Raw genomic sequence first — 16918 nt, forward strand, 5'->3', positions numbered from 1 at the left:
AGGTGGAGGAGAAAGAGGAGGAGAGAGCAGAGGAAGACGAGGCAGGAGAGGAGCGCTGTGCTTTGACAGTCATCTCCTCCTCTCAGAAGCACCTCCCATCTGTCCCCAGGGGGAGGGGCCACAGTGTCCACAGACCAATCACACGTCGCCAAACAGTAGGTACGACTCAGCCATCAGGTGCCTGTTTGATGTTCCGTCCTATGATGGTGTCACGTGTCAATAATTGCAGATCTACAATCTGATTATGGTGTGTGTGTGTGTGTGTGTGTGTGTGTGTGTGTGTGTGTGTGTGTGTGTGTGTGTGTGTGTGTGTGTGTGTGTGTGTGTGTGTGTGTGTGTGTGTGTGTGTGTGTGTGTGTGTGTGTGTGTGTGTGTGTGTGTGTGTGTGTGTGTGTGTGTGTGTGTGTGTGCGCGCGTCAGTGTGTTGTGTCCAGTGTGTCAGAAGAACTTCAGGAGTCTTCAGTCTCTCAACGGTCACCTCAGGTCACATGGTGGGCTGAGAGGAGTCACCGGGACGCACAGAGTAAAAAACACACACACACACACACACACAGTGTATACAGTGGCGTGCACAGATAGACACCTGCCTTTTCCCTCTGGACAAATGTGCCCTTTTGATTTATTTTTTAAATCTCACACTATTAAGGCAACCGTCCGGTTCCACGCGCTGCACAAAGTCACTTGAGCACCTGCCCCCTCTAAATGTCTGTGCACGCCACTGGTCGTATAGAGTAAGGGCCCTATTTTTGCCATGCAGTGCTAAACCCCTTATCCCTAAAATTATTTATTGAGGGGCGCTAGCACCTCCTATATACAGCTTTTGTCCCCACACGTCTCAATATTTGCCATTGACAATGAAAGGAAAAATTAGGTCATATGTCCGTCAAATATGACGTCAATTTGTGGCAACACAAACATTAAATACCTTTGACAATGGGGAAGGGAACATTTACGTCATATGTACGTCATATGTAGACGAGCAAATCGGCTAACCAATCACATACACAGCTTTTGTCTCCACACTGGTGTATAGGCCAGTGACGAAAATAGAGCCATTACTCCCATAGACATATGAAGGTAGACTCTCTTTCCAGATCTGGAGCGTATGTGCTCTGGATCGTATCATGTGCTCAAGGGAGGGCAAAACTTTCCCGAGATTCCTTGCGAAGCACCGCGGAAGCATGAGTGTGCGTCACAGAGCGCATGTTCGGGTCTGTAAGTCCCGGAAAAGATGCGCTGTGATTGGCCAGTAATCACTTGAGTGGCAGCGTGTCATAACGTGGCTTCCACACTTCTGGGGTACTTCCTCTCCCAGTGTAAATTCTTCCGCCCCTCCTTCAACACACATCGCTCCAACGAACTGCAGTGGACAAGGAGGCATCTATTTTGTAATATCTTTGATTACTCCTCTCTCTCTCTCTCTCTCTCTCTCTCTCTCTCTCTCTCTCTCTCTCTCTCTCTCCAGGGTGGTCACATGACTCGGCCCCTCCTCCTACCTCCCATCTCCATGGTGATGACAGTGTCTGCCTCCTCCTCCTCCTCCCCACAGAGTCACTACAGTCCACCAGGGGGAGACGGCGCATCAGCTGGGGGTGGAGCTTTAGCAGGGGGCGGAGCATCAACAGGGGGATGGGCCTCGAAAGGAGGAGGAGGAGTCTCAACAAGCGGAGGAGCTTCAGTCGGAAGAGGGGTCTCAAGAGGAAGAGGTACGTGTTGCTCTACGGCAGTGCGTCCCCTACCAGGGCCCAGGAAATTATTCCCCGTTCATTTTCCTCATAGACATTTCAAAAAGTATTTATTTAAAGACCTTTTAAGCCTCGTACAAAGCCAACTCGAGTTGTGACAAATCATGACAACAAACTTTTTCGGGCCGAACAAATAATTAGAAAGAAGAAGAAAACGGCAGGTTACAACACTTTTTGTTGTTGTTTTTCTTCTTTGTAATTATTTGTTCGGCCCAAAATGTTGTGAAGACAGCCATGCAACAGCCATGTCATGAAACCATGTGACTCCCATTGGAAATGCATTGAGGCGGCCATAACACACAGAAGACACAGGACACAAGTGTGTCTTGCGTGTGTCTTAGGTGTGAGTGAGGCCTTAAATAACACATGTGAGTACCTTTACCACCACTGCATTAGGGAGGCGAGTCTCAAAAAGAGGAGGACTCTCGGTAGGGGGAGGAGTCTCAAAAGGAGGAGGAGTCTCGGCAGTGGGAGGAGTGAGGAGGACTATCGATTGGACCAGAGGAGTAAAGAGGAGGAGCCGTCCTTCCCAGCAAGGCGCCGCCGTTCTCTTCACCAGTCTGACAAGATTCACCACCGCCCCCCCGGACCATGGGACGGTCGCGGTCGCCGTCAGACAGAATGGCAGCGTCGGCGTGGTTGCCGCGGGCAACGGTGTGGATGCCTCCTGTGGGCGGGGCATTGGTCGCGACGGGACTGCCGTTGCCAGGGGCGACCGCGCGGAGCACTACACCCCTCCCCCCATGCTGTGTTCGGTGAGGGAGGGGCCGGGCCTGTACTGCTCTCTGCTCGCCCCCTGCAGGGGGAAGCAGGGAGCACACGACACACACCTGGACGACACTCAATGTAAGTCATACATGTGCAACTGTCGGCCCGGGGGCCACATGCGGCCCCCACCTTCAGGTTAATACCAGGATACTGATATAGTATTTAGTATTATAGTATTTCAGATAATTGCTAGTATTATTAGTATTATTGTCTTTTTTATGTCCAATGTATTTGTATTTAGTTCATAAAGCGAACATAACTAGCCTATAACTAAATGCAGTTGGATTTAAATAAAATGTTTACTTTTCAGGATTCAAAATAAAAAATAGCAAAAGAAATATTCAGGAATTCAATTCAAATATAGCAAAAAATAGCTGATCTACAAGCTCAACGCGGTGCAGTGCGAGGCGTTTTGAGCTTGTAGATCGGCTATTTTTGCTACGACAGCAATATGCAATGTGGCCCCTCTGGATATAGTGGCCCTCTCCATCGTCAAAGTTGCCCATCCCTGCTGTAAGTTATTAGAACAGATTGATTTTTGGGTGTAAATCGCGTTGATAAATTAGGGTCTTTGTGTCTCAGAGGAGGGCTGTGGACAGTTCAGAAACCTGTCTACTCACTCTGTGTCTCATGGAGGGCTGTGGACAGTTCAGAAACCTGTCTACTCACTTTGTGTCTCAGAGGAGGGCTGTGGACAGTTCAGAAACCTGTCTACTCACTCTGTGTCTCATGGAGGGCTGTGGACAGTTCAGAAACCTGTCTACTCACTCTGTGTCTCATGGAGGGCTGTGGACAGTTCAGAAAGCTGTCTACTCACCCTGTGTCTCAGAGGAGGTCTGTGGACAGTTCAGAAACCTGTCTACTCACTCTGTGTCTCAGAGGAGGGCTGTGAACAGTTCAGAAACCTGTCTACTCACCCTGTGTCTCAGAGGGCTGTGGACAGTTCAGAAACCTGTCTACTCACTCTGTGTCTCAGAGGAGGGCTGTGGACAGTTCAGAAACCTGTCTACTCACTTTGTGTCTCAGAGGAGGGCTGTGGACAGTTCAGAAACCTGTCTACCCACCCTGTGTCTCAGAGGAGGGCTGTGGACAGTTCAGAGACCTGTCTACTCACTCTGTGTCTCAGAGGAGGGCTGTGAACAGTTCAGAAACCTGTCTACTCACCCTGTGTCTCAGAGGAGGGCTGTGGACAGTTCAGAAACCTGTCTACTCACTTTGTGTCTCAGAGGAGGGCTGTGGACAGTTCAGAAACCTGTCTACTCACTTTGTGTCTCAGAGGAGGGCTGTGGACAGTTCAGAAACCTGTCTACTCACTTTGTGTCTCAGAGGAGGGCTGTGGACAGTTCAGAAACCTGTCTACTCACTTTGTGTCTCAGAGGAGGGCTGTGGACAGTTCAGAAACCTGTCTACCAGTGACATCATTGTTGTAACTGATGCAAACTCATTGGCTTCTATTTCCGCGTACTAACTTTCCAGGTAGACAGGTTTCTGAACTGTCCACAGCCCTCCTCTGAGACACAGAGTGAGTAGACAGGTTTCTGAACTGTCTACAGCCCTCCTTTGAGACACAGAATGAATAGACAGGTTTCTGAACTGTCCACAGCCCTCCTCTGAGACACAGAATGAGTAGACATAAATGGAACCATGCTATAATGAGCATTAGCGAGGACCAATTATAAGCAGATGAAGTTTAAATGGCTGAAGTGCTCTTTTAATAATTGCATTAAAAACCAGGAAGTGGCATTCAGATTTGTGTCTTGGTTTGGCAGCCATTTCGGATGACCTCGTCGCCACGGTGATAGAAGACTCCAGAAAACCAAAGGTTATCAAGCCGTAAGTGATTTACTGTTGACTAGGGTTGACACACTGTCCAGTGTTAATGTTGTTACACGGTGTGCTGGCACACACCCCAATTATTTAATTTGATTTAAATTTGTATGGAGACTCTTTGGCTATAGTGACACTTTAACCCGAGGGCAAATGCCTTAATTCTTCTTCTGTAGTCCTCACACTAAAAATCACACCAGTGTGAAGTGAGGGGCGATAATATATTAAAGTCTAACTCATGTTGCTATGATTAGGTGATGTAATGGTGATGTAAAACAAACGGTGACAAAACAAACATTAAATTCTCTTTATTGTTAATGGCATTTAATGTTTGTGATAGGGACAAGATGACGTACATTTTCCCTTCATTGTCAATGGCGTTTTTAAAACTAAAAACAAACATTAAACCTGCCCCTTAAAAATCACACCTGTGTGAAGTGAGGGGCGCTCTTATCATCGTACATCATCATGATGTAACATGTCTATTTGCTCAGACACTATGACGTAAAATTGTCCATTTATTGTCAATGGAAATGTAATCATTGTGTAGGACAAAAATAGACACTAAGCCGATTTGGGAATTTAATGTTTGTGTAACACGAAAATGATTATAGGAGGGTCAAAAAAAATAGCTGATCGGGGCTCCTCACTGTTAGGTGAGTCAGTAGGATACAATACACAAATGTGTTAATTGGCATAATGACTAATACTGGGGAGAAAAGGGGGTTTTAAGTAGGCTTTGCACCGGTGCATTGGGTGTTATCGGTATTACCACTGTTGACATTCTTGTATTAAAAAATCACACCCGTGTGAACTGAGTGGTGTAAGGTTTTATATAGCATGATCAGCTGTGGTCTGACGTAATGTCTGACGTTAAAGATCTTTGGCTAGGTAGACTCGTCTTCTGATGTGATGATTTGTGACCATGAAGTTGATTCAGCTGGAGTTTTTGTCCGATGTGAGGTATTATATAAGGTAAGGTATTATATAGCCTGATCAGCTCTGATCTGACGTAATGAAATCACACCTGGATGTGATTTCACAACTGGCTTTTTTTGTGCAGAGAAAATGACCATGGTTGCTACGGTCATCCAGTTCACCCGGGTGTGATTTAATTACGTCAGAAATTATTTTGAACATAGCAACCATGCTCATTTTTTTCTGCACACAAAAGCCAGTTGTAGGAGTGGTTTACACCACTCAAAAATGGCAGAACTCTCGTCTCCACCACGCGGGCAATATACTCTCAACCAATCACAGCAATTTCATTCCAACGGTGCGTGACCCTGATTGACCAACTGAGATGTCACTCACAGGAGAATCAACATAGGGGTGTGGTTTCAAGCCGAGATCCCGCCCCTGAAGGACAGAAGACACGCCCCCTCGGACTACCACAACGCACAGCTGCTCTGGTCGCCGTGGGAGGAGTTGGAGAGCCCTGTCACTCAACAGAGAGGTACACACGCACGCACGCACGTTTTTTTAAGATCCTTAGGGTCATCCAAATAACATATTAAACATTATAAATGAAATAATTTGTGGATCATGGTAAATTCAAGGGTTGAAAGTTATATATAATGAATATAATTTTCATTATGCTTTAAGTAGCATGCATGTCAAACTAGGAGGTTTTCATAATTCTGTAAGTATTAGTTTTGCAAGAAAACCACACCTTGGGCTAAAAACGGCCACAGCTGTCATTACAAATGTGATGAGGTCATCACAAATGTGATGAGGTCATCACAAATGTGATGAGGTCATCACATTTGGGCACATTTGGGCAAGTGGCTATGGCTTAATTTAGCCCAAGGATTAGATTATTTCAGGGGTAGAGTGACCGGATGGGAACCGCAATGTTCCCAGTTCGAACTCGGGCTCCCCCAGAGTTAGTGTCCTTGAGCAAGACTCTGAACCCCTAATTGCTCCCGATGTGCAGGTTGGTGCCTTGCATGGTTGGGGTGAATATGCACAATCTCTGTAAAGCGCCTTTAGGCGCTATATAAATGCACCATTTACCATCAGGCTTGCCAGGGGCCTGGCCAGGGGGGAGATAGTTTAGAGATTAGGATTACAACATGTTTTTTGTGAGATTACCTACCCGACGGGACACGGGGTGAACATGCAAACTCCACATAGAAAGGCCCTTTCGATTGATTGATTGATTGATTGATTTTGAAAGTGCAATATGGGGGGCGTGTTTTGGTGGCGATTGACATTGACTGTGTTTGTGCAGTTGAAGCGCTGAGGATGATGTCACAGTCCAACGTGATGCCGGGGGGCGGGGCTAGCTCAGAGCACGCCCTCCACGTCCTATCGGAATGCAGAGGAGACTTCCTGGTAAAAGCCCATTGGTTGTTTGCTGAACTGAAATACACATAGAAGTATTGCTTGACTGAAACGTGCCTCTATAGAGCGTCGCAGTCCCGCCCCCTTTCACGACGACGCCAGGCCCAGGAAATAATTCCCAATGCATTTTCCCCATAGACATTTCAAAGAGTATTTGGCTAGGCTATTTAAAGACCTTTTAAGCGTTGTACGAAGCCAACTCGAGTCATGACAACAAACACAATATTTTGGACCAAACAAATAATTACAAACCTGCCGTTTTTTTCTTCTTTCTAATTGTTTGTTCGGCCCAAAACATTGTGTTTGTTGTCATGATTTGTCACGACAAGAGTTGGCTTTGTCCACGGCGTAAATGTCTTTAAATAAATACTTTTTGAAAAGTCTATGAGGAAAATGAACGGGGAATTCTTTTCCGGGTCTCTCGAGGGGGTGGGACTGCGACACTCTATAGAGCATAGCATGGGTGTGATTTGTGTAAATCCCATAGAGATTTACACAAATATTTATATCAATTATTTTCAGCCTAGAATTCAGCCAACCAGGCAGTGTTGATTTCGTCGACTAAAACTAAGACGAAATATGTTTGTCGACTACCTTTTTTCACTGACGAAAACTAAATTGAAACTACATGAAAACTAAGCTATGATGACTAAAACTATGACTAAATATACTGACAATTTCGTCAACAAATAAAAACTAGACTAAATGTTAGCAAGTGACTAGTGGACAAGAGATCCAGTATAAGTCAGTATACTGAAAATAATGCTGAACTAATGCTGAAAATAGCCGATCTACAAGCTCACAACGTGTCGCAGCGTCATTACGACAACGGCATCAAGGCCCGCCAAAATACATTTTAGTCGACTAAATCAACTGTAGATTTAGTCGACTAAAATCTTATGATATTTATCGACTAAAACTAGACTAACACTAAGACATTCCAGGTGACTAAGTAAAATGTGACTAAAAGTAAAACTATTCAAGAGACTAAATTTGCTGCCAAAAACAACACTGCATCCAGGATCCTGGTGAATCACACAAAGGTGTGTGATTCACCAGGATCCTGGATGTATTGATTCTGTGAAGAGAGAAAAATGAAAGCCGCTATACAAAGGGTATTTATTAAATGTAGTATATCATATAATTCATTATTATTATTATTTATTTTTCTCAGACTCACAGAGGTGTTTTTAGAGATTTACCAGGATCCTGAATGGCTTCTATAGGCTTAGAATAGTTGATATAAATATTCTGTCTGTCTGTCTGTCTGTCTGTCTGTCTGTCGACGTCGTATGTCGGTTCTTTTTTTCTTCCTGTCTCACTCTCAGCTGACCTTGGATGAGTTGCTCCGGCCAGGTTCCAGTAAACACCCTCCCAGCAGCCCTCTGACGCCATACCACTACACAGGTGTGTGTGCATGCATGGGTGCAGGGTGTTTGTTGTGACGACCAAAATGTAGTAGGATTTCAGAAATCGACATTGTAAAGAGCATTTGACAAATAGTTTATTTCAGACAGACAGACAAGACAGACTCTATGACGGAAGCATTTGAAAGATATTCATCTTTTGTGACGCTGTCCACCCCCTCGTCTCTCTCTCTCTCTCTCTCTCTCTCTCATTTTCAATTTCAAAATGCTTTATTGGCATGATAGAATAATATATTCTACATTGCCACAGCACAACAAAACAAATGTCAACATTGCGCACACAGAGACAACAAGTGACAACAACAAACATCCCAACAGTAATGAACAACAAGCAATACAGTAACAATGAAGAGACAATGATAACAGCAACTTAGTGACCCCGTTCAGCCAGATATACGTGGCTCTTCTGTCCACTGGCTGTCCCTCAGTTGATGACAACTACACACGTATTTTGCTGCCAAGAACGTGCATTTGGACTGTTCTCCAAGAACATATTGAAGTGATGAGTTATTAATGGTGGATTCAAATATTTTTCTTTAAATTTAAATCTCTCTCTCTCTGTCTCTCTCTCTCTCTCTCTCTCTCTCAGGCAGCGTCAGGTGGACGAGCACAGAGAAGCGTCAGGCGACCAGGTCGTTCCACCTGCACCGGAAGGACTTCAACAGGATGCAGGCCATGGTACGCACACGCACACACACACACACGCGCGCGCGCACAAGCACGCACGCACGCACGCACGCACGCACGCACGCACGCACGCACGCACGCACGCACGCACGCACGCACGCACGCGCACACACACACACACACACACACACACACACACACACACACACACACACACACACACACACACACACACACACACACACACACACACACACACACACACACACAGAGGAGCATCCCCCTGTAGGGGGAGTGGCTCAGACTGGAATTATTAGCAGATCTGCAAGCTCACAACAACAGATTGCTGTGTGTGCGTGTGTGTGTGTGTGTGTGTGTGTGTGTGTGTGTGTGTGTGTGTGTGTGTGTGTGTGTGTGTGTGTGTGTGTGTGTGTGTGTGTGTGTGTGTGTGTGTGTGTGTGTGTGTGTGTGTGTGTGTGTGTGTGTGCGTGCGTGCAGGTGCGTACTAAGTCTCGTGCACAGTGTGTGGAGCATTACTACCTTTGGAAGAGGAAACGGCCTGGAGTGAGGACCCTCATCAGGCTGTCCGTGTCCCTGCCTGACAGAAAGGTGCCAACAGCATTACATTTATGTCAAACTATAGGGCTGCCAACTCAAACTAATTGATTTAAAAGATTATAAAAAAAAATACAAATTAAATTATAATTACATGTTCTGTAATGTAAGTATGTTTGAAACATATTGACAAACTGAATCTTTTTTTTCAGGATTGTGCGTTTGTTTTGTCTTTTGTAAATACCTTTTCATTTAGTAATCACTGTACTGCCAAACGTTTTCATGTCAAGGACCCCCAAATTGACACTAATTAGCCCGCGGACCCCCCATTTGAAAAGATATGCCCGTTTAATTTCAAGGACCCTCAGTTTGACATGCATTAGGCTACGGAACCATCTTTAATTACATTTCTATCCCTGAGACCCCGATTTATAGTGTAAAATCAATGTTAATTTAACTCTGAGGACCAAACAAATAATTACAAAGAAGAAAAACAACAAAAAAAAACAACAACTTTGAGAACCCCTGCTCTACTCCATCTCAAAGACAAATATTGTACTTTTTACTCCACTACATAGAGCAGTGGTTCTCAAACTGTGGTCCCCCCCCACACACACACACACCTGAAGTTTTTGTTTTTGTTTAAAGGTAATTAAAAGAAAATATTGAAAATTGATATTCGTAACTATTGCACAACGGTCTCTGACAGGATGATGTCATCAGCGGGGAGGCGGCCCCAGGTGAGATTGACACCAGGGTCAACCAACCACCAGCTACCTCCACCTGCCAGTCAGATGACCTCACACACAGCAGCCAATCACGTCACCAGGCGCATCAGCAAAGTATTCGGTGGAAATGGTAAGACAGACAGACAGACAGACAGACAGACAGACAGACAGACAGACAGACAGAGAGGCCGCTTTTCCACCAAAATAACTTTCTTTCTTTCACCTTTATTTATTTAGGGAAGTCAATTGAGAACCAGCTCACTTTTACAATGACACCCTGATTACACAGTACATATGTAACATACATTTGATAAACAAATACATTACAAGAAAAAAAATAAACAATTCAGATTAAACAAGTACAGCTATATGTCAAATTATTCCATACAAGACATTTAAATCGATCAAGTGAAATCAAGTTCTTCAGTTTTAAGACTTTAGATTGTAGACAGTTCCATAAGTGGGGGGCATTTGATTCTAGAAGTTTCCGTTCTTTATTTTTTGTACATCTGCATCTTCCAACGAGAATAGTTACATGCCCACAGCTTTACTTTAATTTGGTTCCCACTTCAGGGCAAGAAGAAGAAGTATTTTTTGGTTCCTGTTCCGAACAAACCTTCTGAAGCCAATTCATTTGGTTCAAAATTAGGCAGGAAAAAATAACGTAACTGGTTCAACGTCAGTGGAAAAAGGGTCCAGAGACAAATTCATAGTATAGGCAGGATTTATTTCCCCTCCGTATTTATCAGAGTATCCTAAGTATTCTGAGGCAGCCGTGGACTATAATTTTCCAGTAGGTTAGTACGGTGGTTTTCAACGTTTTTCATATCAAGGACCGTGATTACATATTTGGTATTTGAGCCACGGGCCACCATTTGATGAGATTTAGCCTCTCCTCCGACCCAAAACTAAACAATATGTTGTTGTCGGTGGATAAGATTTTGTCCACATTTCTTTCCAAATTGATGTTGGTAGCATAGGAGTAGACTTCTTGGTAGCATAGGAGTAGACTTCTTGGTAGCATAGGAGTAGACTTCTTGTAAGTAATGTAGATGTTTTAACAATAAATTATTTAACTCATGAGAGCGTACAATGAAACCAAATGGACCCGCAAATGGTCCATTTGGTTTCATTTTACGCTCTCAAGAGTTAACCCATTCTGGGCGGGAACCCCTTTTGGTGTTTTAAGCATTATGTTATACTTTAGCTATACAACATCTACAAGCTCGTAGCGCGGCACTCGTGCCACGCTACGAGCTTGTAGATCTGCTATTTTTAGCAGCTAAGTTTTTGAAAAATGGTGAAAATGTGTCGCAAATCTTTGAATATATTCTTTCAGAGCGAACGTTTTTAAATCTTTGCTTCTGGGGGGGGTCCCTGGAACAACATATTTTCAGATGGGGGTCGACGGCCAATTATATATAATTTTGTGGTCCATGACATGAAATAGTTTGTGAACCCCCTCAAGGACCACTGGTGGTCCCCACCCTGGGTTAGTAGGTTATTATGTTGTAGGTTATGTTATGTATGTTAGTAGGTAGAGAGTAACAGCATACTATGCATACAGTCATGTCAGTCCTTTATACTGTGACTAGATGATAAAACCACAGCAACCATGACTTCCTGTCAGAGCCCCTGACACTATGAGTCAACCTGCCTGCGTGCGTGCGTGCGCGTACACACAGTCGCCCACACACACTAACTACACTAGGAAGTGGGTTTGTTTTTTATGTCAGAGGTAATAGCCAACATCCCCCCCCCCCCCCCCCCCTCCCTCAACAAAACCCACCGTTGAGCAAGGCATTGTACACTCAAACTCCCAGTACAACAGTATCAGACTGGTTGTAGTCTGGTCAATACAACAGTATCAGACTGTGGTTGTACTGCTCAGTACGACAGTATCAGACTGTAGTTGTACTGCTCAGTACGGCAGTATCAGACTGTGGTTGTACTGGTCAGCTCCCAGTACAACAGTATCAGACTGTGGTTGTACTGGTCAGTACAAACAGCATCAGACTGTAGTTGTACTGGTCAGTACAACAGTATCAGACTGTGGTTGTACTGGTCAGTACAACAGTATCAGACTGTGGTTATACTGCTCAGTACAACACTATCAGTCTGTGGTTGTACTAGTGGCCAGTACAACAGTATCAGTCTGTGGTTGTACTGGCCAGTACAACAGTATCAGACTGTGGTTGTACTGCTCAGTACAACAGTATCAGTAATCAGACTGTGGTTGTACTGCTCAGTACAACAGTATCAGACTGTGTTTGTACTGGTCAGTACAACAGTATCAGACTGTGGTTGTACTGGTCAGTACAACAGTATCAGACTGTGGTTGTACTGGTCAGTACAACAGTATCAGTAATCAGACTGTGGTTGTACTGCTCAGTACAACAGTATCAGACTGTGGTTGTACTGCTCAGTACAACAGTACAGGTTGTACTGGTCAGTACAACAGTATCAGACTGTGGTTGTACTGGTCAGCTCCCAGTACAACAGTATCAGACTGTGGGTGTACTGGTCAGCTCCCAGTACAACAGTATCATACCATTTGAAAAAACAACATCGCTCTTTTTCCCCCCAAACGCATAGCAAAGAGATACCTTGTCAGCTTTTAGATCTGCAATAGAAATCAGAAATGTTCACCATGCCAAAAACAGGGACGCCAGGCTTATAAGCAATACTTTTTATTATTATCAATAACTCTCTCTGTGAAGAACTTGAATTTATTATGGAGCTTTGTTGGTTGTGTCTTTCACTTGTTAATGAAGAAGAATCCAAAAACACAATTGATTGATTGATTGATTGAAGAATTTATTAACAGTTTGCAGAATTACAGTACATTTCAAGCACAAACTCAGAGAACACAGAGAATTGAAGTGAAGAAAAGTGGCGTCCTGGATTAACGCCAGCAAAACAAAAAAAAATACGAAGTACTCAAGTTCAGTACTCAACAGGGACGTGCAGAGAGTGTTAGAGAGGCAGGGGCTGAATTTCGTAAGAGGGCACGTTTGGAAGAAAATAGCCAATCTACAAGCTCTGCGACGTGTTGAGAGCTTGTAGATCAGCATTTTCCGGACGCGACCCTGCACTCGCTACTGGAGATGCAGCGATGACATGGATTTCTAAACAAACTCTTTCAACGCAAAATGCTGCGTTCAAGATCAGGAGAGTTCAGAAAAAAAGCAATTGTCTGGTATGGCATGGAAAGGAGAGGAGGGGCATTTGCATTTCTTTCACCATAGTAAATGCTGCATTCGTGGTCTGGAAAGGGCCGTTGTTTTACAGACGGCTAGAAGGGCAGGGGCTGAAGCCCCCTTTGATGTCTGTGCATGTGCCCGGTACTCAAGTAAATACAGTAAGTTCAGTAGGCTACTTAGAGGTCTGCCAGACGAGGACAGTTTGTGAACGATATAAAACTTTACTGCGTCTACATTGCGGTTATGTTAATTATGTACGATGTCTACACAAGAGTGACAAGACCGGTCAACTGCTCCATTTTCAAGATACAGCTGTAGTACATATGGCTGGCCTGTAGATAGCCACCCAAAAAAAAAGAAAAATATTCTAAGAAGGCTATATGAAAGCATTTTATAAATTATTCTATTGGTATTTACAGGTGTTGCCAAATAACTAATTATCAGATGCGCATATGACATAGGCTATCTAGGTCATATCAATATATTACTGTGCCTGACTGAAACTGACCAATCCGTTTTCTACTGTTTATCTCCGCTGGTGAGTTTTTAGACTTGTTGTAAAGTTAGCTTGCAGCGCCATCCAGAGGACATGACATGCTATGTTCTTCAGCTTCACTTGTCATTCTGTTGGCTTTGGACAGTATCGCAGTGGTTCCCAAAGTGGGGTCCGAGGACCCCCAGGGGTCCTTGAGGGAGTTCCAGGGGGTCCCCAGCTAAATTATAGTAACGGGTCCGTTTGGTTCCATTTGTACACTCTCAGAGTTAAAAACTTTGGTTTTACAATATAAATTGAGGGTCCCAGAGATAGAAATGACATTAAATGGGGGTCAGTAGACTAATGCATGTCAAACAGGTTAAGAATCTCTGCTAGAGCTGTAAAGCTCTTATCTCTTATGGGGGTTCTTCGCATACCTTTTCTATTGGGGGGGTCCGCGGGCTAATTAGTGTCAATTTCGGGGTCCTTCACATGATACATTTTGGGAACCACTGCAGTATAGGATTTGGAAAATATTATATTTCATAATTCTACCTGACATTGACCTGTGGCATGATGATTGACACAGGTGATTGTGACGTGGTGGTGGTGATTGATTGATTGATTGACAGACAAGGCAATCGTGCCGCGATGATTGACGGATGATTGAGTGAGCGCCGTCCGAATACTAAGCCCCTCCCACCCACCCTCTCTCCTCAGATCCTGGTCAAGTAGCCAATCCGATCGAAGAAGAGCCTGGCCTGTAGTGGCTCCGCCCCTTCCAGGAAGCAGAGGGACCACCGTCTGTCTGTCTGTCTGTCTGTCTGTCTGTCTGTCTGTCTGTCTGTCTGTCTGTCTGTCTGTCTGTCCTCCAATCATACAGACATCTTTCCGTTTGTTTTATTGTTATTTTTCATAGTGTGGTTTCATGCCGTGCAGTACAGCTTGTACATCTGCTATTTTTTTAACAGTTTTGAAAAATGTTGAACGTGTGAGAGAGAACTAATTTGTAGAATGTGGACCACACAGGTCTAAATGGGTTGATTGATGTAAATAGTTCCATGTATATAGTTGTAATGTCCTCAAACCAAGACGGTTCCACGTGTTCAGTGGTGGAAAGTAACTAATTACATTTACTTAAGTACTGTTCTTATAACAGTATTATACAGGTGTGTAACTCCGAGAGTGTACAAAATGGAACCAAATATTTGGTTCCATTTGTACACTCTCAGAGTTATGGGGGGTCCTTAAACATGTTGGGAAGAACTGCTAATAATGTGTCATACTGTTGTAGCAAATCAGTGTCATGGATATTCAGAAGAAAACCTGGAGACTGACATTCGGTAATCGAGTCTTGTGATCAAAATGAGAACATTATCCCAGCAAGCACGGTCAGGACCTGGACGAATTGGTGACGTCTCGACTGGGGCCAGATCAAGTCAATCCAAGACTAGTCAGATCTGGCCCAGAATATCACCTGATTTCAACCAACATACGTACATTTTGCCCACTAAGACGGACGTTCCTGGATGAATGAGTCTGATCGAGGCCAGACTGACCCAGAATAAGCTATTATTATATAATCTGGTGAAGACGTCCTGGAAATGACGTAAAGATCATCCCCATATGGGCCGTGATCTGGCCTAAATCCTGAACGTCACTGGAGTCACCGGAGGACGTCATTTGGCTTGCTGGGCAACCTAAAAACTATAGAATTTGCCACGGACACATTTTGTCCATGTACAGTACGGACAGATGGATGATCCCCTGGTCTGAATACAGGGACGTACAGTACAGGACACACTCAGCGACACACCTCTCTGCAGCTGCATGCTACACACACATTTATAACCGGACAATAAATCAGCTCCTCTGTATGTATGACTCTTGTAAAGTTGTTATTTTTGAGTGGTGTAAACCACTCCTACAACTGGCTTTGTTGTGCAGAAAAAATGAGCATGGTTGCTATGTTCACCCTGTTCACCCGGGTGTGATTTCATGGCTTTGTTAGTCTGTGCAGAAAAAATGAGCATGGTTGCTATGTTCACCCTGTTCACCCGGGTGTGATTTCATTACGTCAGACATGATTTCATTATGTCAGACAGGCTATATAAGACCTTACACCACTCAGTTCACACAGGTGTGATTTTTTAGTTACCGTTGTCTTTCTGTCTGTCCCAGTGGATTTCAACTCTTTTCATGTCACGGCCCATTATTTATTCAGACCACCATTTGATGATGTTCAGCCTCTCAGACCCAAAACTAAAGAATATTTTTGTTGTCATCTCATCAAGGACCACTGGTTAAAACCCACTGGTCTAGCCCCCAAGGGGCCAGTGAGGCTTTCCAACGTTGAAGCACTGGGCCCTAGTGGTAAGAGGAGGGACTGCAGGCGGACCCGTGGAAGTATGATTGGGAAACCCCGTGCAGCTGGGCTTTAACGTTGAGCACTTCCGCATTTTGGGCTAGGACAAATAAAGAGGATAGTGCACGGAGGTGCGGCCCACTCTCCTGCGGGAGGTTTGCACATGCTCAGTGTAAACAGGAACTGCGATGATGGAGTATTCCAGCAGATGTGCTAGAGGTGCATGAAAGTTGCTGACCCTGAACTGAAATAATAAAAAGGATATCACAAAAAAGAGAATAGTACAGTTGATTTTGTTTTTTATTTTAAAAAGTATATCAATTTCATAACTGTGAAATGTTGTGTATAACAGACTGAAAGATAAAGGACAAGTACATTTACTAAATGTTAATGTTTTTGTATATTTTCTTTTGTGGATTTTCCATGTTCTTTAATTCGCGCCAGATCAGTCTCTATCCTTTTAATACTCACGAGTCCCACGCAGGTCCCACGTCGCTCCCCGTCTCTTTCTCCCCCGTTTCCGGTCACTGTCCGCTGTACCAATCAAAATGTAGGGAGAAAGCCCCCCATAAAGACCCCACATTGAGAACCCCTGATTTACAAAACATGTAAATGGTCCCATATTGAGCAATGCCGATTAAACCTATAAGCTTATTTTACTTGCATTTCTATTTAGTTTCAGCCTTGCATTGTTCATTGTAGTTTTCATTTAGTTTTAGGATAAGTGATATTTTTTGAGTTAAAACAAAAGTTTGTTTGTTTGTTCAGTAACATTACATACAGTGTTAAATAGCTCTATATTGTGATAGTAATCATTGCTGGTATAGAGTGCTCAGTAACGAGAACGTGCGT

The 16918-nt window shown here is 44.0% G+C and overlaps 1 protein-coding gene across 1 annotated transcript; it reads left to right on the forward strand.

Moving 5' to 3' along the window:
• The first annotated feature begins 11 nt into the window (after nt 1-11).
• On the forward strand, nt 12-15618 carry LOC306917328 (uncharacterized protein). Its single transcript, XM_079495500.1, has 12 exons — nt 12-159; nt 421-523; nt 1466-1706; nt 2142-2591; nt 4283-4346; nt 5657-5796; nt 6574-6677; nt 8015-8093; nt 8703-8791; nt 9239-9349; nt 10005-10153; nt 14422-15618. Coding segments are annotated over exons 3-12 (1419 nt in total). The 5' UTR covers nt 12-159; nt 421-523; nt 1466-1474; the 3' UTR covers nt 14423-15618.
• Nucleotides 15619-16918: the final 1300 nt, after the last annotated feature.

Source organism: Electrona antarctica (genome assembly GCF_951216825.1).
Source record: "Electrona antarctica genome assembly, chromosome: 24".
In the NCBI taxonomy this organism is placed as follows: Eukaryota; Metazoa; Chordata; class Actinopteri; order Myctophiformes; family Myctophidae; genus Electrona; species Electrona antarctica.